The 20,661-nt window shown below is 47.5% G+C and overlaps 1 protein-coding gene across 4 annotated transcripts in view; it reads right to left on the bottom strand.

Moving 5' to 3' along the window:
- The window catches only part of FOXN2 (forkhead box N2), a 29,729-nt gene extending 9,728 nt beyond the window's left edge, over nucleotides 1-20,001 (bottom strand). The window contains exons 1-4 of one of the 4 annotated variants that reach the window (XM_072333223.1): nucleotides 19,916-20,001; nucleotides 7,820-8,370; nucleotides 4,902-5,026; nucleotides 1,241-1,305 (exon numbers count right to left, since the gene is read on the bottom strand). In XM_072333223.1, coding sequence (XP_072189324.1) covers nucleotides 1,241-1,305; nucleotides 4,902-5,026; nucleotides 7,820-8,356 — 727 coding nt within the window. In that variant the 5' untranslated portion in view covers nucleotides 8,357-8,370; nucleotides 19,916-20,001. The other 3 variants (XM_072333225.1, XM_072333224.1, XM_072333226.1) reach the window with 3 other exon arrangements.
- Nucleotides 20,002-20,661: the final 660 nt, after the last annotated feature.

The raw sequence follows: 20,661 nt of genomic DNA, 5'->3' as shown, positions 1-20,661 counted from the left end.
CTCCAATTCAACTGCCACAAGTCCATGCAGCCAGATGAGATTCACCCGAGAGTGCTGAGGGAACTGGTGGAGGTGATAGCTGAGACACTTTCCACTTTTTTTTTGATTGATGCTCAGCTGAACACAAGCCAGCAGTGTGCCCAGGCAGCCAAGAAGGCCAATGGCATCCTGGCTTGCATCAGAAATGGTGTTGCCAACAGGAACAGGGCAGAGATTGTCCCCCTGTACTCAGCTCTGGTGAGGCCGCACCTCCCGTACTGTGTCCAGTTTTGGGCCCCTCACTGCAAGAAAGACATCGAGGCCCTGGAGCATGTTCAAAGAAGGGCAACAAAGCTGGTGAGGGGTCTGGAGCACAGGCCTTGTGAGGAACGGCTGAAGGAGCTGGGATTGTTCAGCCTGGAGAAGAGGAGGCTCAGGGGAGACTATATTGCTCTCTATAACTACCTGAGAGGAGGTTGTTGTGAGCTGGGGGTCGGCTTCTTCTCTTGTATAACTGGTGATAAGCTGTGCCAGAGGAGGTTCAGGCTGGACATTAGGAAATACTGCTGCTCTGAAAGAGTGGTCAGGTAGCAGGATGGGCTGCACAGGGAGGTGGTGGAGTCACCAACCCTGGAGGTGTTCAAGGAACGTTTGGACGTTGTGTTGAGGGTCATGGTTTAGTGAGAACTATTGGTGATGGGTGGATGGTTGGACTGGGTGATCATGTAGGTCTTTTTCCAACCTTGGTGATCTGTGAAGTGCCATCTGTGCAGCACTCTTCTGACTTGTTCCTCATTCCCTTGTAATTACTGCACAGCCACCTATAGCAAACACCCAGCTTTAGGCACTACTGTGGCTACATACCACATAATAAAAATTTGCTGCCTTTCTGCCTTAGTTTGTGGTGACAAATATAAACCTCCAACTGACTACAGACAGTCCCCAGTGTAGAGACGCAGAGCTTTCAAACCAGTTTACTACAGAACTGCTCAGTCTTAAAGTAGGTCATATTTGATGTGTCTGCTAAATGCTTTGCTGGAAAACAACAGGACTCCTACAGTTCAAAACCAATCTTATGGACTTGTGCTTAATGCACACATCACTGATATAATAAGTGTGTGTTCTATTAAATAAGTTTTGTATTATTGTTTTTTTGTAATCTAGCGGGCCCTCCAGAAAAAGCCCATATAAAAAATAAATCAAAATCACCCTGGGTTTAGAACATGCTTGTGATTAAAAGCAGAAGAAAACTCATAGTTACCTTTGAGAGATCGGCCATTATTCTGCTTAAGTACTGAAGATAAGTAGTGAGGAGAAGATGACCTGCTGGAAAGAAATTCAACAAGTCAAACAAAATCTCAATTAACTAAATAACGTATATGAAGTGCATTAGACACAATATTGTTATTATAGAACAATTAAAAAGCACCCAAAAGATGCCACAGTTTGGCTGATAACCCAAACAGGCAACAATATCTGTTGCTCTCAGAGGAGTAATGGACACATTGATTGCTACACATCGTTCATGTAACACAATGAGCCATCATCAGCATTTGGGAAACACTCCACACAGAGGAGAAGCCTTGCTGGCAACAAAAAGTATCTTTGCTTAACCCTCCATCAGAGCAAAATGGTAGCTGATGCAGAGATGCTTAGAATGTGGGAGAAGCAGCGCGGGTAAGAACCAGTTGTGTTTGTTTCTTTTCCAAATGGTGAAAGATCAGCAAAAATAAAAGATGCTTTGTGCAAAAAGCTGGCGAAGGACAAGAGCTCTCTGCTGATTCCCAAGTTCTGTGAAGCCAGGCAGCTCTGTGGATGACACCTGTGTTTTGCCTTATCTTAGCAGCTTCCAGCTGGCAAAGTACCACTTAATACACAGCAGAATGCAGGCCGTGCTATGCACCCAACCCTCATTATTCAGTTCATTATAAGTGCACTATCAAACAAATAAACACAACAGTAACAATATACAACTTTTAGAATGGCATGAAACACAGCAATAAACATTTTTAAGGTTTTCACCTGTGCGGTAAAAGGGCAATAAAGAGACAAGTCCAATCTGTAAAAGCTACCTCATGGGATTAATAGAGTAATTTTATCATGAAGGTCTGCTTGCATTTTATATTTATCTTAGTTTGGCAGCTTTATTTTTAACAATTAGCCAGATATTTCCTCCTCTCCACTTCCCCCCCCAACACAAAGCTGCCAAGTATTCAATCACATAGATTTTTAATTATTGGTCTAGATCATTAATTAAAACCAAACCAACAGCATCCATTATTAAAATACCCTTTTTAAACCAGAATATTCCTTCTTGAAGTTGAATTGTGCTGCTGTGGCTGTGCACACCTTTCCCACCCTGCAATCAGCTGCTATGGGGGGATGGATGCCCTTCAGTGCTGCCACGAGGTTTGCCATCACCACTGTGCCCAATCTCAGCTTGTCAATGGTGACAGCTCCAAAGGCTGGTGCAGTGCACACTGCTAACGACAGGGAGAAAGTGCACAAACTGAAAAGCAAGGTGACTTGAAATGCATCATCTGAGCCAAATAAGGAGTTCTTGCTGCACTGCAGCTTGACTGGCACTGGGAACCAAAGCTCCTGAAAAGGACAGCAATATTTAGCATCTCCCATCAAAGTAGCCACAGGAAGAAAGATCAGCACAGCTGAGTGCGAACACACACAGCCTGCAGGTGAAGTGCACAAATAGATGTTGAATATCTTCATCTTTTCAATCGAGCTCAGATCCTCTAAGATGCAGATGGAACTTTCCCATAGTAACTGAATGCTTAGTATGAGATAACCTATGCACACGCACAAGGCGTTTGTGAGATGAGGGCTGTAGAGACTGCTAGAAATGGTTGCAAGGAGCAGAATGCAGCCAGGCACCCTGCACCAACCTGCATGGAAATAAAACGCATCACTGATGCTCATTACCTACTACAATACAAGCTTCAGTTTGCTAGACACAAATTACAGCTTTGGAAAACTTCTGATCAAAGCGACACCTTAAATTGCATTTTAAAATGCTGCTGAATGATAGGTATATTCCTCAGGAACACAGTGAAGCAATTGCAAACACAAGCCATCCCACTGAAAAATTCTATTCAAGTATTGCCCTGGAGTTAAGTTGGGATGGTCCTCCCCAGCTCTGCCCAGCAGTACCTCTGGGCTTCCTCTTTTCCATCCACACACAAGGCAATGCCTTGGGGCCCTTCCTCAGAATTAAGCCACAGTTTAAATCTCAATTCAAGAATTTTTAAACATGGAAGGGAGAAGAAAAATAAATTCCTTTTTCTTTTTTTCCTGCCTATGAGTGAAAGTCCCAATTTTTACTATTCTTATAAATATAAGCACTATAAAACTCCATGTTTTGAAGTCAGTAGGAGTTTTGCCACATGCCTGTATTTCCTTGTAATCGCAGCTGTTGGCAAGTGTGACCAATCCTTCTATGAAGGCAAGTGGTTACCAAAACCAGCAGCTTCAAACTGCAGTCTCGGTCCCGCAGGTACTTCAGGGTGCTTCCCTACAACTAACTTGACTGCATTGTAATTATACAAACTAAATTAATCACACATTCATGCTTGTATCATCAGACTCATCTAGAAGACCTTGGAGATACTGAAAATGTAACTGGACAAGGCACTGAAGAACCTGCCCTGGGCTGAGTCTGACTCCTTCTCCTGCCCCTTTGGCTGGGCAGACAACACCCAGAGGTCCTGTCCCATCTGTACCGCTCCAACAGCTACAGCTCACAGTGGGTGTGGGATCCCAAGGTCAATGCCTCGTGAGACTCTTAGAAAGTTCTGCTAAATATTCAGTATCGGTTTCACAGATTGTGTCTGCAATCCCAGTTCCTCCTGGTTGTTAAGGAAACTCCTTGCAGTAAGGCAAGGCATAGGGCAATGTACAGACATCATAATTACCTCTTATCTCACCCCAATTGTTTGCCAATCTAGATAAACCAGCTACGTGCCTACCTAACTCCCGATCCCATCAGCAGCAGTGCATTCCTAGTTGCTTTCCATCCTCCTACTCTCTGTGCCACCTCTAAGTGCTGGCTCTGACTGATGTTCCTCTTCCTGTACCAGGAACACACGATGATGTTTACTTGAAACTCTCCACAATTCATTGCCTAACCTTAAAATGCATCAGATGAGGAAGCCTCATCAAGCATCCTCTGACGTGGAATCTGCTAATGGGAAAGACTGCTCTTCTCATCCCCACCACAAAACGTTTCTAACAGCCTTAGAGAAAAATGCTCCTCTCTTAGACCAGCATTTCCAGGCACTTCAGACCATAGAGAGGTTGACTGTTCTTGACAGCAGCATATGATATGTACATTTTATATCCAAATGCAGTGATTTGCAGCAGAACGCAAACCTCCTTTCCAGCAAGCATCACCAGATACATCCCAGATTGGTCCAGGTGTCCTGTGCTCAGAGCAGGACTTTGCTGCAGTTAGGACCACTGCCTGCTCTCTGAAGAAATGGCACCCATGAGCAGCCCACCAGCCCAGCCCCATGTCACCTCTTGGAAACCAGTGAGAAAAGCAGTGGCTGTTTGCAAAGCCCCATAACAAAGGCAGAATAATCCTCAGCACTAACTGCTTGTCTGGGTTATTCCAGTCAGGACCCCTAGCAAGACACAGTAAGAAGGTGAAAAAAGAAAGAGGTAGAAGAAAGAAGAGAGAATATTTAAGAGAAAGCACTTCTTCAGATCATTACACTGATCCCAGATCTCTGGGAAGCCTGAGCTTGTGATGCTCTCTGGTCCCGTCTAGCCAGTCTTCCTAGCTCACCAAAGTCCCACTCAAATTCTTTTCCCAGTGGAAGTCAGTCATCAGCAACTGCTCAGGTATTTCCTGTGGTGGGTGGGTGAATGTAACTGCACAGTGCACTTGTATGAGAAGGTTCACCTACCTTGGTGGTGATGCCGGTGGAGTGTAAAATGCAAGTGCTGAAGGAAAAGGCTGCTTTTTCAGTGCTTGAACGAGATTAGGCTTATATTCTGGATCGACACACCATAAGGAACCTTTTCCATTCACCTGCAAGAAAGAATTGGAGATGCTACAGAACTGACAACACACATGGCAGAAGCGAGGGGTAGCTCAGGTCCTATTTTAGTCACTGGACTTCTCAGGAAGAGTGGAAATATTTTGCTATTAATGGTGAAAGGAAACCAAATCAGGGAGAGTTTCTGGCCGAGAAATAAAGAGAGATGCTGCTCTGTAATTTTAGTTGAAGCCACTGCCTTTCATACAGATGTCTCACAGCATCTCTCAGTTATTTCTTTTAGTCTGAAGCTTCCATACACCAGTCTCTGTGCTAAAAATGAGCACAGCCTGAGAAGAACAAGATAGGTATCAGTAAGTTTACCCTTAATGAAGCAGCTGACCCCTGCTCCGTGGTGGCTGACAGGAGGCTGTAGCTGGCTGGGCACTAACAGAGAGATCCTCTCAGCTGGCTCCACTCATCTCCTCTGCACCAGCCTAACGCCCTCATCAATTCCTGCATCCTCCTGGAGCTCAGCACTTACCCTGGCCAGCACGGAGGCTCACTGGTTGACCCCCATAAGAGGCCTGAATCTGGCTTTTGCTACCTTTCGGGGCTTTGAGGCTCTTCCATTCACAGAGTCCTGGGAACTCACCCCACCCACAGACCACTTCCACACACCATTTTACCTATTACCTTAGGCAAGCACTCCTAATTCTGGGTTAGTGCGAAAACATAAAGCTGTGCAGCGCTATTTACCCTAAAAACAAACATCCAGCAATGACCCAGTGCCTGTGAAGCTGCTTCTAGTCCATCACTGCACTTGGACCAACTGCTTAACAAAACTACCAAGTAGAAAGCCAACAGATGTGAAGTCAGAGCCACACTTGTAAAGGAAGCAAAACTGCAGGTGGAAATCCCATAAAGTTGTCAGAAGACCAGCGATGTTTGGTGAGGATGCAGCTCCCGCCTCCTCATGGCCTGACCCCCCATTGGTGGCAATTAATAAAAAATAAATAGAAAAAAGTCCAAAAATCCACAACAGTTCAGCTGCCCTTCATCACTCTTCGCCTCGCTAAGTTACATAACTGCCAGCATGCAAAAGCACACAGCTTTTCAAATAACTAGGTAAGGGCAGAGGAAGAAGTTCTCACACACACCCCCACAAAGGCCAAGGCCGTATGCACTGCCACAGTTCCAAACTGGAGAGCTCAGAGGGGAACAGAAACACGTCCCTGATGATCCAAACAGGCTGCAACCCAGGGCCCCACATCCCTTGCTTGCTGCCCTTTAACCACACAACTTTCCATATTGACTCTAGCTCTTTGCCTGCTTGGAGGGAAAAAAACAACAAGAACAACCAGAATATATTTGCACGAATGCAACCTCTGACTTCACCTACTCAGAACCCAGTGGATTCGCTAAGGAAGGAAAGGAGTGGGCAGTTCCTGCTGCCCTTATGCAGAGACATTTGGTGCAATGCACACCATGAGGCTTCCAGATCTGGAGCAGATGAGCTGTAATACGCAGATCCACAAAGCAGCAAGTTGTAAACCAGTTTCCAAGACTTCTCTTCCCTACCCTCAACTCTTCTCCCAGACAAAGGTGCCCCCTCGGTTAAAGTAGCCATATTGAGAATCGGCACTCAGCCCTGCAGTCCAACCCAGCCCTTCCTGATATCTGCTGAGCTCCAGCTGCACATCAGGGACCTCCATCTCCATTGAGATGTTGGACATGCCAGGCACTTTGTGCACTTCTGATAACAAGTCTGCTACCACTTGTGCTGAAGTCCAACCATGTGGTGTCAGGTTTTGTTTACTGACTTTGGGGTGAGGGCAAGCGCTGTTTCACTCTTTGGAAGTCAGAGCAGACTCTTTGAGAAACAGGATGGGAAACGAGATAGGGAGGACAGAAGTCAGCAATAGAACCATTTGAGCCAGTGAGCCATCTATGCAGAAATATCCTTGACTTTAGGAAGCAGATCTTTACATGCAGCTTGTCTCGAGAAGGCGTTTTCATAGAGACATGCAGAGTTATAACAGTATTGTTATGGCAGAGGTTAAAGCACTACAGTACATTAAGTGCAGGAATTAAGAAGGTTGTTCAAATGCTAGAGCTGTGCTAAGGGATCACAAGTGAAAAGTCAAGTTAATATTCAAGGCAATTTTCAGTTAGTTTGATCCATTTGTTTTCCTGATAAGATTCCCTACCTCTATGATGCCCCATGTCCTACAGCATGTGTCTATCAGTTACTTTTGTTCCTGCTGGCACAGCACACAGTAACAACATCCCTACTGCCATGGCACACAGCAATACACTCACTGTTTGTAGGTACAAACTGCAGTGTCACCCACCAGGCCGGCAGCCCTGCCCAACTCACAGAGAGGGGCAGAACTCCAACAGCAGCCATCTGTAACAGTTTCCCTAATGACATATCCTTCCAAGCCATGAGGGCGCCCTTTGCCAATTCCAAACCCCACATGTAACGCTGTTCAGAAAATCAGCATTGGCTAAAGCTGAAGTAATTGCCCTTAGACAAATGAGTTCCTTTAGGAAAAAAAAACAGACCACCACAAAACAGAGGATCTCACCACATGACAACCTGAAATAGATGTCTGAGCTGTGTGGCTGCGGCCTAACAAAACTCTAAGTGTAAACAAAGCCCTTTACAATAAGGCAACAAGTGGCATTTCCAAAATATCAACAGTTGTGAGAAACATGTTAAAGGACTTCAACACCCAACTGCTACACGCGTGGTGAGGGGAAGAAGCCCTTGAGAACAACAGGGTCTTCTTAACTCTCTTGTGGATTTCAAACATTATTTAACTCCCCCCCCAAAGCCCCACCTTGCCATGGCTTCTCTCCACCTTCCGGAAACATTTATTCAAGGAGAGGTTGTGTCGGACAGAGTTTTTCCATCCCGTTGGTGCCGTAGCGAAGTAGGGGAAGCGTTCCAGGATCCAGCTGTAGATTTCTTTGACTGGGAGGCTCTTGTTGGGAGAGTGCTCAATAGCCATATAGATGAGAAGGCTGAAAGAATAAGGAGGCTTGGAAGTGGAAGATTTTTTTTCTGGATTCTGGTAGCAGGAGGGCGAGAAGGATGGCACGCTGTCACCCTCAATGTCATATAAAGGGCTAACAATTGGAAGACCCTCACTTCCAAGGCTGAAGTTTGTTAGAAGATTAGTACTTTCATGCAGCCAGTTCAAGTTTGTGAGCTCATCATCCGCTGAATCGCTGTCCACTACAGTGGCCTTAGGCCTCCCAGCATCTCCTGCATCGGGCAGGCTTCCCATCCTGTGCGACTGTCTTAGTCCTGCAGCTTTTTCTGCTCCTGGAATTTTAGCTTTCTTATCCGGAGTCATTCCAGTGACTGGACCCATTTAGTTTGACTGGTCTGCAACAGAGGAGACAGAAATCAGTGCAAAACTTCAAAACCATGTTGAGAGGCAGCCCGACAAGCCAAAAAAGCTCCAAGGGAACACAACACCATACCATCCCCATACTGTGGTCATTGAGGAGAGCAGGCCAAGCACAGCTCCTCCAGTAACCTCATAAGGGCCTTTTAACTTCCCCATGGCTACAGCACATGGTAAGCACATGGAAATTGCTCTGTGTTCCTTGAAAAGTCGATTGAGACACAGAAATAATAAAGATGACATCAACATCTGAATAAAAGACTTCATCAGGTGGGACCTAAAACATTCACTTCTCACATTAAGTCTTTAATGATACTCATTATATCCTAAGTTAATCCTAATTAATCTTATTTGGAAGTGTTTGCTTTGGTTTCTAAAGAGGAAAAAAGTCACACAACTTAAACAGCGTAAAGTGAATTCATGGTCTTGGTGCAAACGGAGTCTTTACAACCCCCTGCAAGACACAAGCACTCCCTCCCACTGGGGAGGCTGAAACAGGCCAGCTAGCAAACTGTTAGTTTAACAGCTGCCTTTCCTGCTGATGTAGCCACATTAGAGCCTTGCTGCACCTCAACTTTGGCCGACAGAGCTGTGTCAGAAGCACAGCCCAATAAAACCACTTTACAGATGTAGCCTGCTACGAATGTAAAACTATCCAGCTCCAGATGCACGTCCACCAGCAAAGCTGATGATCACATAAACTGTAAGAACTAAAATACATAAAATCAGGTTGACTTCCCTGCCCCTGTACACAAGCTATCATTCTGGTTTCATACTCTTGCTCCCAACTGCTCAATTGTAAACCAGACAGCAGATGAGGACAGTTATCAGACAGTGTGATACAAGTTACTGGATGGGTTTTGTTGGAGCAGGTTTTGTAGTATTTGCTATAAACACGTGGCTTAGTGTACTCATGACTCTGCAGGGACAGCAGGAACAAGGACCTGCTCTGCTTCTGTACGAGGACAAACCATCAGATTAAGTCTATTGCTACTGAGATTGTAGACAGAAATTATCAGGTAACACAGAATTCACTCCTTCCCCAGAGAACACATCAAGCAATTTCTTCTCTTCATCTGCTTGCACTTTTTCCTGTCGACTACTGCAAAGCTCCCCTTGTAAATCCCAGTCCCCTCCCGCCAAAGAATCATGCAGCCTGGAGCAGCCGAAGACCCCAATTCACACAGGCAACCTGCCCAGCACACAGCGGACCAATTTCTCCACCTTCTCCAGCAAACAAAAGCTGTACTTACCTTCTACCAGTACTGGAAACCATCCCCAGATTTTCAATCTATGTGCAAGGACAGGCGCGATAAACTATTGGCTCAGTCATTAAGTATGTTAAAGGGCAGCAAACCACTTATATAGCTGGTCAAAAGTAATTCTACTCTGCCTACAAATTACTTCTCCCCCAAACTATCGGAGCAGATTAACACTGGCTGCTGGTAACCGTTGGCACAAAAACAGAGCCATTTATATTGTTAGTTAATATTCTACATGCAATTCTTTGCAAACAATGTATTTATAATACATTAACATATTAGCATATATTATTTAATGTTAAGATATAATAACGTGTTAATATAAAAAAATAATTCTCCATGTTTTTCTTTGTAGACGCATTACAGATAGCCACTTGTGTTACATTACCTCCATAGTGCCTACTTTACCACCTTACACATCTTCTACATGAACACATCAGCAGATGCTACATAAGTTTCAGAAGGTTCTAAAGGCCATTATTAGACCACCATGGTCTGATCAACATTGGTGGAATGGAAGATCAGTTCCTTAACTACTGCAGTCTTCAAAGGTGGCCTCAAACATAAGGGTTATATGATTCAATGAAGCCATCACTGCTTTGAGGACAGGGCTGATCCTGGGGCGGTATCACAGGACAGCAGTCCAGCAAAGAGCACGGAAGAAGCCCTGCGGAGCAGATGCTGTGACAGAACTTTATATGTTTGGACCTCGGTGTTTTTCCTTGCGTTTCTCTTTGCTGCCAGCTAGGAAGGTTGATGCAAACAAGGTTAGAGGCAGCCAGTAGGACTTGCTCTCCACTATGCTCCTACCCAAGCTGAATTAGCAGTACCAATACAAAGCAGGAGAGGCCACTTATCATCCTCTCCAGCTGGCAAATGCAATACTCTGAAACTTACTGCTATTCCCACAGTGACAGCTTCAGCCCAGCCAGCAGGGCTGGAACCTCCAGCCTTCCAAATACAGGAATAACACTTTGATTACATCTCTGAACACATGAAGCAGTGCACACTGACTCTGTGCTTTGCAGTAATGTAGCATGCTGCCATTAACATTAGCACTTGCAACAGAACACAGAAATACTCAAAGCTTGATGGCATCACGTATCCAAATCCCAACCAACTCAAGCATCTATTCTGCAGGGAGCACCTCAAAAACAAAGCACTGCAATGGAGAAGGATGTAGGCATACTCAGGTAGGACAGAAGCTCCAACGTACTGGGAAGACATTCAGAGTCACGGGACATTGCACACAGTGCTGCTGCTGAATAAACCACTCCACACCACTCAATAATCACCAGTTCATCAGAAACCAATGAGTTGCCGGCTGATGTGAGATCACATTACGTACCACAGCCAGCATTTTAGCCATACACATACAAACTGAGTGCTTGTAGCAAACCTGGAGGCTCAGCACTGGCACCTGCAACCTCTAACCACCACTGCAGTTCACACACAGAACAAGCAGGAAAGTCGCCCCTTTCTTTTCTGAGCAATGAATCTGCAGCTGGAAAATCCTCAGCAAGCCCAACACCAAGTTCAAGGAAAATGCATCTCTTCTGAGCACTGAGGACATTGCTCTGCATGGCTCTGCACCCCCTGTGTGTCATTCATGGTGTTCATTCCTCTCTTCAGACCTGGATTCTGCTTCCTTTTCTTTTTTCTCCAGCTATTGCTTTATTTTGATGAGAAACACTGAGCCCTGCTATGTTCTCTCCCACTGAAACTAATACTTAGGAGCATTATGAGAACAAAAGTTCTTTAATTTCTTGCATACAGCACGTGCATGCACTCGCACAAGCAGCAAACCACAACACGTTATAAGTGAAGTCACAATACTGGTGCCACAGCATTTATAGTATGATCCCCAGGCAAGTTGACACAACTCAATTCCACTTTCCTCCTGCTCCCCACTCCTTTCCCATTCTTGCAGCCAAGCATAAGATCCTGCCCCATGACACCTCCAAACATGCCAGAGCTTCACTGAGCAGGTGAGGCAGAGGAAATCTTCCTGTCACAAAAAACACACCCCTTGGGACAGTTTTCTGCCCTTTTACCAAGTTAGATGCAAATACAAGGCACAGTTTTGCCAGAGGTATGAGATGCAGCAGAGTCCAGCTGCCCTAAGTGACAAGGACCCTTCCCTGAAGCAGCAGCAGCTGCAGGTAAGCATGCACAGCCATTGTTTTATTTCCGCAGCCACCACAGGCAGTGCACAGCCTGACTTCCAAGCAGAAAAAAGAAGCAGCCAGCCTTTTGTTAAACAAGCCAACCAACCAACCTTTTCTGCATAGCACTGTATGAGCAGGGCTGTTATTTAACTCTTCTTCACTTTCCAGCTCAATGCATGGCAGCCTGAGATGAAAGCTGCCATACAGCACCCATGATGGCACAGGTTAGGACAACCTTCCCCAAACATGACCGCTTGTTTCTGCAGGACCAGCCAAGCAACCAGGTGACCTCAGTAGCTATTTGGGAAGACCTGGAACCTGCTAACAGTGCAGCAGTTTCTCTCAGCCATTAAAAATAGAGCACGCACACACTGTTTAAGGAGCAGTGCGTGGCTTTAATCCAGGAGGTTTTTTTTTAATGGTATCACACTGCCATCACATGAGGGCAGTTCTGTCAGCACACTCCCAGGGTGTGCAGCCTTAGTTACAGCAGTGGAGTGTTTGTGCAGCCAGCACACAGGTCCGTACCCACATACACGGGCTCTGGGACAGTATTTCAAAGCATCCCTCCATGCCTTGGCATACCAGAAGCTCTACTGGTATCAAACTGCTCCACTGAATTTTTGTATTTCCTTGTATTTGTGGGAGATGCATCTACACCAGGACTGTCCTGACTTAAATACACCAATGCATGTATTCTGTTGTTAAAACAGTACGTGCATAAATGGCTGTTACTGCTCACACAAGTTTGCGATAAGCTTTCAAGCCAGCAAGCACACAGCAAGGGACCAGTGGCAAGTGCTTTGTGCATCAAAGGGAGAAGTAACAAGAGCTCCTGGCATGGCTAGTGAAAACCCATTGAGAAAAAGCTGGAAGCGCTGAAGGTGCAACACCCGCATGGCTGCAAGCGTCCACAAGCACCCACAGCCCAGCATTGGACCGCTCTCCCTGCAGTGAACCTTCTCAGCTCTCCTTTGTCTCAGGCTCCCCTCACAACACCATCCACAGGCTGCGCAGGCTGGGGCTCGGATTCAAATCCCCACAGCACTGCAAATGGCCTATATTTGATTATGAGTCTGCGTGATGTCACGTATCCAAGACAACTACAGCACCACAGTCTCCTGAGGACAAAACCACCTCTTGGTCACAGATCTGAGCAACCTGGCAGGCAACCGATCCCTCATCTCCAGACCAGGCTGCCGTGCTCACCAGAAACATGGGGGGCACAAGCACCTCCTGCCTTACAAACCAGGACAGAGGAATAATTGTTCAAGGTGGTTATCAGCTCCTTAAAGCCAGCCTGCCACACAGAGAGCCCAGGAGCTTTGGCTTTTCTTAGTCACCCTGCTAAAAGGAAACGAGGTTTCCAGGAGTAATATTTCCAAGCTTCTCCCCTTTTAACGTCAAGATCCTCCCACAGCCTTTCACCTAATTAGGCAGAAAAGAAAAAAAGAAACACCCCTGATTTTCAAGTATCAGGAAAAGCTACTAAAAATACTTTGCACAACTTAAAAATGGAAGGGAAACAAAACCTTATCATAGTCCAGGGAAGGGAAGGAAACAGGGGGAAGAGATTTCATCTGACGTCTAACAGAGCGGTGAAATGGCTTGGGTTGGAAGGGACCCTGAAGATCATTTACTTCCAGCCTCAAATTGTATGGGGAAAAAAAAAGCTAGTTAACTAAACAGACATACATACACATATGGGAGTTTCTGTGATTAAAAGAAGTGCTTTTAACAAAAATGACACAAACTGAGACAGGCCCAGGTAGCTGGGCCCTGTAGGCCTCGCTGGGCCCAGAGCCATGGGGTCACACGCCCCAAAGGCTGCAGCCAGCCTGGAACCTGGCTCCTCGTGCCTCAGGTTTAACATGTGCACATGAAAACAGTTTAACAGGGAGAGACTGAAATCTATGCCATTTTTAAAAGCCTTGGTGTCAGTGAAGGAGAAAAAAAACATTGCTTTTGATTAAGAAAGAGCCTTCACAGTCAATGGTGAATGTATCTTGCAAAAACAAAAGGTACCAGCCGCGAACCAAATTCTGTACACTGCTGAATGAACTGAAAATGCAAATAAAGAAGCGAGCCATTCACAAATGAGTCATTGGAACAAACGCCTGGCAAAGACTGCCTGATGCTAATTTCCTTTCCAGGATAACTGTTACACGTGGTTCCCTACCATCCCCTTGAAACAGAAGCGAATCTCCCTATAGCTACATTTCAGCTGGTGTCAGTAACAATTTCCCAACACTTGAAACATAATGCTCTATTTTCCATGCAGCTTTTCAGCCTTCTTCAGCCTTAAAGGACCAGAACATCTACTTCCCAGCTGAAAACCACCAAGCTGAAGCCTTACCTGAAGCAACCCTTATGTAAGATTTACTTTAAAGGCAACATCAGCACCTAACACAAAGCAGCTTCCAAGTCACAGCTTAACAATTGCCAAGCTTTCATTAATTGCTGTTTTCCAGTTCCTGCTTCCCAAGTTCAAGTTTTCCTCTTACCCTTTAAGGTCTGACTACTCTCTGAGAGGGCTTTTCAGGAATTCTTGCTGCCCAGCAAGGACAGGAACTTCTGCACCGATGCTTCATTTTCTTTTAAGCCGTATCATGAAAGCTCCATAAGCAGGAAACTACTAAAAAGGCAACAAAACTCAGCAGTCACTAGCACTGATTTACCTTGAGACAGGCCAAAGGGATGAATAACACCTGCCTGCATCTTCAGAAGCGCTCAGGCACTGCTCATGGAGCTCTCATCATCCCCATACAGACACAAAGAACCCAAGGCAAAGCAGAATGACATTCTTGTCCTCACACTGCCCATCTCCCCAGCTGTTCCAGTAACAATAACTCAACATCCTCCCCCACACGTGCTACTGGCCATCTCTCTCTCTGAACTCAACCGTTTCCTTTGGCTTTGTTTTAAAATCATGCCAGAATAATCCCTCTGCTCATAACAGTTATGGCACAAACTGATAACCACACACTGGAACAACTGGGCCAACAGCATCTCTTCCACAGAACAGCCATCCAGTTTATCACACAGAACCCTGCATGCTGTAGGCACACCTTCAGTGAAATGCTATGGATGATGTCAAGCTTCTTTGTTCACAATGGAAAGGTACCTGCGGTAATAAGACGAGGCTATGGAAACACCAGGTGACACTAAAAGCTTCTCACATAGCACGGTCAAAAGTCCAAAAGCAAGCTGGCTTGTACTTTGACTAGTCAACATCCCCCAAACAAACCATGTTTCCAGGTAGCTGGATAGGTCGATTTGCCTCATCAGCCTGAGGATGAGGGCTGGGTAACTGCTGCTTCCCAGCTCGCAGCTGGGGCCTGTGCAAGTTTCTCAGTCACTGGGCAATCTTCATGGACAGTAATCCTTATACTTTAAGCAACCACGTGCTTGCCCCAGATACAAGCACGATGCAGAGGAGCAACAGATTGCTGAAAAAGGAAGCAAACAACCACATTAACAGAGAAACCAGAAGTAGCTACAAAGCGCAAGACTAGAATGCTCTAAAAACGACTTGAAAAAAAGAAGCAAAGCCTGAACATGGTATCAAGATAAGCTGTTCCTGGAGACAGGCCTTGGGAATACACTGAGTCACACCTTGTGAAGTCTACAAAAAAAAGAGAAAGAAAAGCAACTGGAATTGACATGATATACACAGGTGGGATGCTCAGCCGGTGGAAAAGAAGCCAAGCAATACAAAGATGGAGTAGAAGTGCCTGAGTACTTCCAATCCAGCCCTTAATGGATGGAAAACAGCCACTCCAGCAGAGTTAAAGCTGCCCAGAGATGCTGCTGAGAGGCACACCAAGCTGTGCCAGCCGGTAGCTCTGGTGTGGACAGCTGGGTTCGATGCCAACAATGAGATGGAGAGCACTGCTTTCCCTGCCTGCCACAAAGGCCATGGTGGGAAAGGGGTGGTTTCTGCAGCAGCAGCTGATTGAATAAATGAGTTCCTAAGGTGCCCTAACCTCTGAAGAGAAAGAAGGTAAGTTGAACAGCAGTTTGAACACATCAGAACGAGGCAAAAATCCACATCACTCCGTTTTTGTATATACTGCCTTATTCGCACATCAATTGCAAAAGCTCTTCTCAAAATGAATCTGGCACCAAGTAATAGTTCTGTAACAGAGACGTTTCCCCCTAACCACAGCAGCCAGTCCTCCCAGCCACCTCCGGGCTCTCAGCAGCTCTTTTCCAGATGCTCCAAGGCTTGTTCTTTGGAGGCCATAACATTTAACAAGAAGAAGACAAAGCAACAGAGGTCATAAGGATGCTACCCAGCATCAGGCAGTGCTTCCCCAAGTAATTTATTACTAAGGTGCAGGCAAGCTGACTTGAATTGTCTTTTGCAAGTGCCCCGGAGTATCGCCATGTGCTTTTACACAGCACAGTAAGAAAAAGTTGGTTTATCACTGCTCAGCGAGCACAAGAAACAGCAAGTGCACAATATAACAGGGAATGGATAAATAAACGTGTGTGAAAGGGTCCATCCAGAGACAGCAGAGCATCACCTCAGACATCTTTTGTTTTACTTGTGGCTGTCTCCTCTGGAGTCAAGAAAGCTGCCAGAGCTGGGAAAAGACACATATGCAATGCACATGAAGCCTACGACAGAAATCAGTCCTTAAATCTATTACAGAGGGAGCTGGATGAGGTGTGCAGTTTGCAAGTGCACACTTGTTGAAAGACAAAGCAGCATGTTTCCATGAGTCATGGAAGCACCACTGACAGCAGGATTTCTGCACAGGAAGTTGCACAACACCATCTAATTGTCTACACGCACACGAGGTAGACTCAACAACTGCCCCAGCCCTTGCCTACTTCCTTCCATCAAGTAAATGGGTTACAACTAGCACTGTGACATCTCACACGTGAGCGTATGCAGAACACATCTCACTACATGGGATGGGAAGAAACAACCAGAAGAAAACTCAAAGAGCCAAATGGAATAAAACTGGTCTAAATTACACCTATGCCAGAAGGTAACAGGTGTGCCCTGCTCCATCCTTGCAGCTGACAGGGGGCAAGAAGGCCAAAGGACTGCTCATCCATCACTGATGCACATCCTGGGAAGGAAGGCTGTATTTACACAGCTCATTTTACACCTTGGTGATGCAGTACAAATATCCCCTTGAAGAACACAGCATGAAAACTGCACAGTGGCTGTGGCACACTGTCAGCTCTTCCAGCACCTGGTTCTGTCACCTCACAGGTTGTGACTCAGCTTGGAGGAACCCTATGACACCAGCATAACCATTGTTGCTGTTCTTATGGGAATCAACATTGCCATGCAAGAACTGCTTCACTTTCTAATCACAGCTTCTAAACAGCTTCTTTGAGCACCAGGTTATCTTGTTTGCTAAAAGTGTGGTCAAAGCGATGGGTCTCAAGGCAACCAAACAGAGCAGGCAGGAACTATTTCTAATAGAAATGGTAATAAATTAGAGATTCGTGTCTCTAAGGCTCTTTCCTTCCCAGCCACTACACCTGCTTGTCAGGTAGTCCTTCCAGTGTGGTAGTGCACATCCCTGTACCTGCAAAGTTGCCCACTGGGCTGGTGCATTGCTACACTGACACTTTCATCCTATGCTCCCAGTGGTAATGGAAAAGCTTTTCAAGAAAACTCCTGGCAGATGGAGCCCTTGAATCAGCACACTCCTTAGTTGGTGTCTCTTTTGGGACAAAACATGGGCTGAGCAATCCCTACAGAGCTTTGTCAGTACAGCCTAGCCTGCAGCACATAAAGGGGTTCCAACTTCATTCTCTGGTCAAGATCCTGGCAACAAAAACATCAGCCAGGCTTCATCCCACTGTAACCTCCAAGAGTGCTTGGAGCCACACATCTGGAAAGCCTCCAGTTCCAAATGGCTCTGCTCCTAAATGCAGCACTGCAGCTGGAAGGAACACAGCATCCTCACCACACTCTGCAAGCAGGAAGGTGATGGACAGCATCAGAGCTCAAACAAATCAACAAAACCAATGCAAATCAATCAAATAAGATTTAAGGAACAAAGAGAAATTCTACGTACCTTCTAGGCAACTCAAACATTTGGTGTTAGAATTACCACCTCTGCCCTTCTTGTACAAAAGCTAAGCCACAGCTCAACACCCACCAAAACGGACTTGGGGGCACTGGTAGATGGCAATATGGGCATGAGCCAGCAACAAGCCCTCACAGCCCAGAAAGCCAACGGGATCCTGAGCTGCACCAAAAGCAGCGTGGCCAGCAGGGCGAGGGAGGCGATCCTGCCCTTCTACTCCACACTGTGAGGCCTCATCTGGAATGTTGCACCCAGATGTGGAGTCCTCAGCACAGGAGAGTTGTGGACCTGTTGGAATATATCCAGAAGAGAGCCACAAAAACGATCCATGGGATGGGACACCTCCCTGTGAACACAGGCTGAGAGCTGGTACTGCGCAGCCTGGAGAAGAGAAGGATACAAGTTGACCTGACAGCAGCCTTTCAGTATCTAAAGGGGGGCTGCAAGAAAGAAGGGGACAAAACCCTTAGCAGGGTCTGTTGTGAGAAGACAACAGGTATGGTTTCAAATTAAAAGAGGGGAGGATTTAGACTGGATGTAAGGAAGAAGAGGGCACACTGCTGGCTTATGGCCAACTTGTCATCCCAGGTCCCTCTCAGCAGAGTTCCTCTTCAGCAACTCTTCCCCCAGTCTGTACTGGTGCACACAATTATTCCTCCCTAGGTGCAAGACTCTACACTTGCTTTTGTTAAACCTCATCCTGTTTCTTACCGCCCAGCTCTCCAGCCTGTCCAGGTCCCGCTGAATGGCATCACAGCCTTCAGGTGTGTCAGGTTGCCCAGAGAGGTCAGCTCTGACACAGGTTGCCCAGAGAGGTGGTGGATGCCCTGTCTTTGGAGACATTCAAGGTCAGGCTGGATGGGGCTCTGAGCACCTGGCCTAACTGCAGGTGTCCCTGTTCACTGTAGGACAGTCAGACTAGATGGCCTCAAAGGGTCCTGTTGAACTCCCATGGTTCCGTGGCACATTGCTACTTGGTTATGCCCATTAACTCTGTGCCACGCTCATTGCTATGGCACGTCATTCAGCCCAGAGCTGCCGTGTCCAGCTGTCTGCTGCAAAGGTGGGAACGGCCAGGGGCACCTGCTGAGAAAAACTAAATAAACACAACACAAAGCAGAAAGACAAAGCAACCAAAGCAACGCATAAAACTACCACAACTCTGTTCCAAACGTGGTGACATAAGGCCACGCCAGCTTCATTTATTTCAAACAGATTTATCATCACAGCCACCTTCTAGGAGAGTGCAAAAGCCCATGCCAAAACAAAACGACCAGAGGTGACTTCAGTGAGTCACACGGTGGTACATGAGAGCCCAACTGCTCCTCAAGTCCATTCAGACACGGGCCCACTGTTTGCAGCCCAGCCCGCATCGCTTGGCACAGGTCAAGAAAAGCGGCTAGCAGGTCAGGCGCCAACCTCGCTCAAAAGTTATTCCCACAGCGTTGAAGTAAAACGTGAGCCCGTGCCTGCAACCTCCACGTGTTGCACAAGAGCTTCACTCCCGCCCAGACGGCCAACGAGGCAGGAGCGTTAGCCGGGCCCGACGGCTCCGCCGTGCCCGCGAGCCGCGAAGCCGCGCTCCGTCGGCGTTCCGCCCGCACGGCCGCCTCGAGTCCCCGCCGGGGGAGGCGGAGAGCGGCGGGGGCGGGGCCGCCCGGTGCCGGGCCGCGCTTCCTGCCGCACGCCGCCGGCCGCCCCGGGGACGCCATTTCGGGACAGCGGGAGGCGCGGGGCCCGGAGCCGGCACCCCGCAGCGCCGCCGGGCTTTGTGCGCTCAGCGCCGCCCGGCATGGCCGCGTGGCCGCGCCGCGTTCCCCGTCACGCGATGGCCGAGGGGAGCGCGCCCTCCCCGCGCTGCCACCACGGCACCGCGCGCCGCTTCCCGGGTAAAAGCTTTGGGATCCTCCAACAATCGTTTTAAGAGAGAAGGGGAAAAAAAAAAATAAAGAAAGAAAGAAAAGAAAAGGCACCACCACAAACCGGAGACGGATGGGAAGGAGACGCGGCCGCCCGTCCGACCCGCGCACTCACCGCGGTCATGAAGCCGTGCTGCCGGGAGCGCGGGCACAATATGGCAGCGGGGGGATGTGTCACGGAGCAGCAGCTGCGGCGCCTCCCTCCCCGCCTCCCCATGGCAACCGGCTGCCCGCCCGCCTCCCGCCCCGCCCCGCCGCGCCGCCTCCCGCCCCGCAGCTCTGCCGGGGGCAGCCGGGACTCGGGGCGGCCCGCACGGAGGGAGGCCCGGCCGCCTGGCACGAGTTTTGTGCCGGCCTTCGTTTCCGAAAGCAAGCAGGCATTCAATGAGCGCCCCCCGCACGGCATGCAGCGAAGTTCGAAGCGTGGATCTTTGCAGTTTCACTTCCCGTTCCTCTTCCCTCGCATCCCTAGTTGCCCAACTGTGTGCTTTTGCCTCTTTCTTTCTTTCTTTCCCAAAGAACGCAGTGCGGGCCTTGCCTGCCCCACAGATTAAAATCCACTTCTTTCTATTTTCTTCCCTTATGTCAACCACAAGAAGAATGGGGCTGCAGTGCCCGCACGCTGCCATGTTTGCTCTGCCATGCTCTGCATTGTGCACACCTGTGCCTTCTGCTCGCAGCTCCTCAGGGCTGTTTGCACTCATGGCTTTACAACATGGTAGGAGCAGGGAACTCACTCACAGGCAGCGGGAGCAAGTTTTGGTTTGTATCCGTCTGCTACTGCAGAAAGTTCATTCAGCCTCTGCGAGGCTCCTTGCCCGCTGAAGGACACGGCCTTCGCTCGGCCCTGAGGCGCTGCAG

The sequence above is a fragment of the Excalfactoria chinensis genome, chromosome 3, assembly GCF_039878825.1.
Source record: "Excalfactoria chinensis isolate bCotChi1 chromosome 3, bCotChi1.hap2, whole genome shotgun sequence".
NCBI lineage: Eukaryota > Metazoa > Chordata > Aves > Galliformes > Phasianidae > Excalfactoria > Excalfactoria chinensis.
The sequence above is the reverse complement of the archived record's forward strand: the minus strand, read 5'-3'. Positions and strand labels throughout refer to the sequence as shown.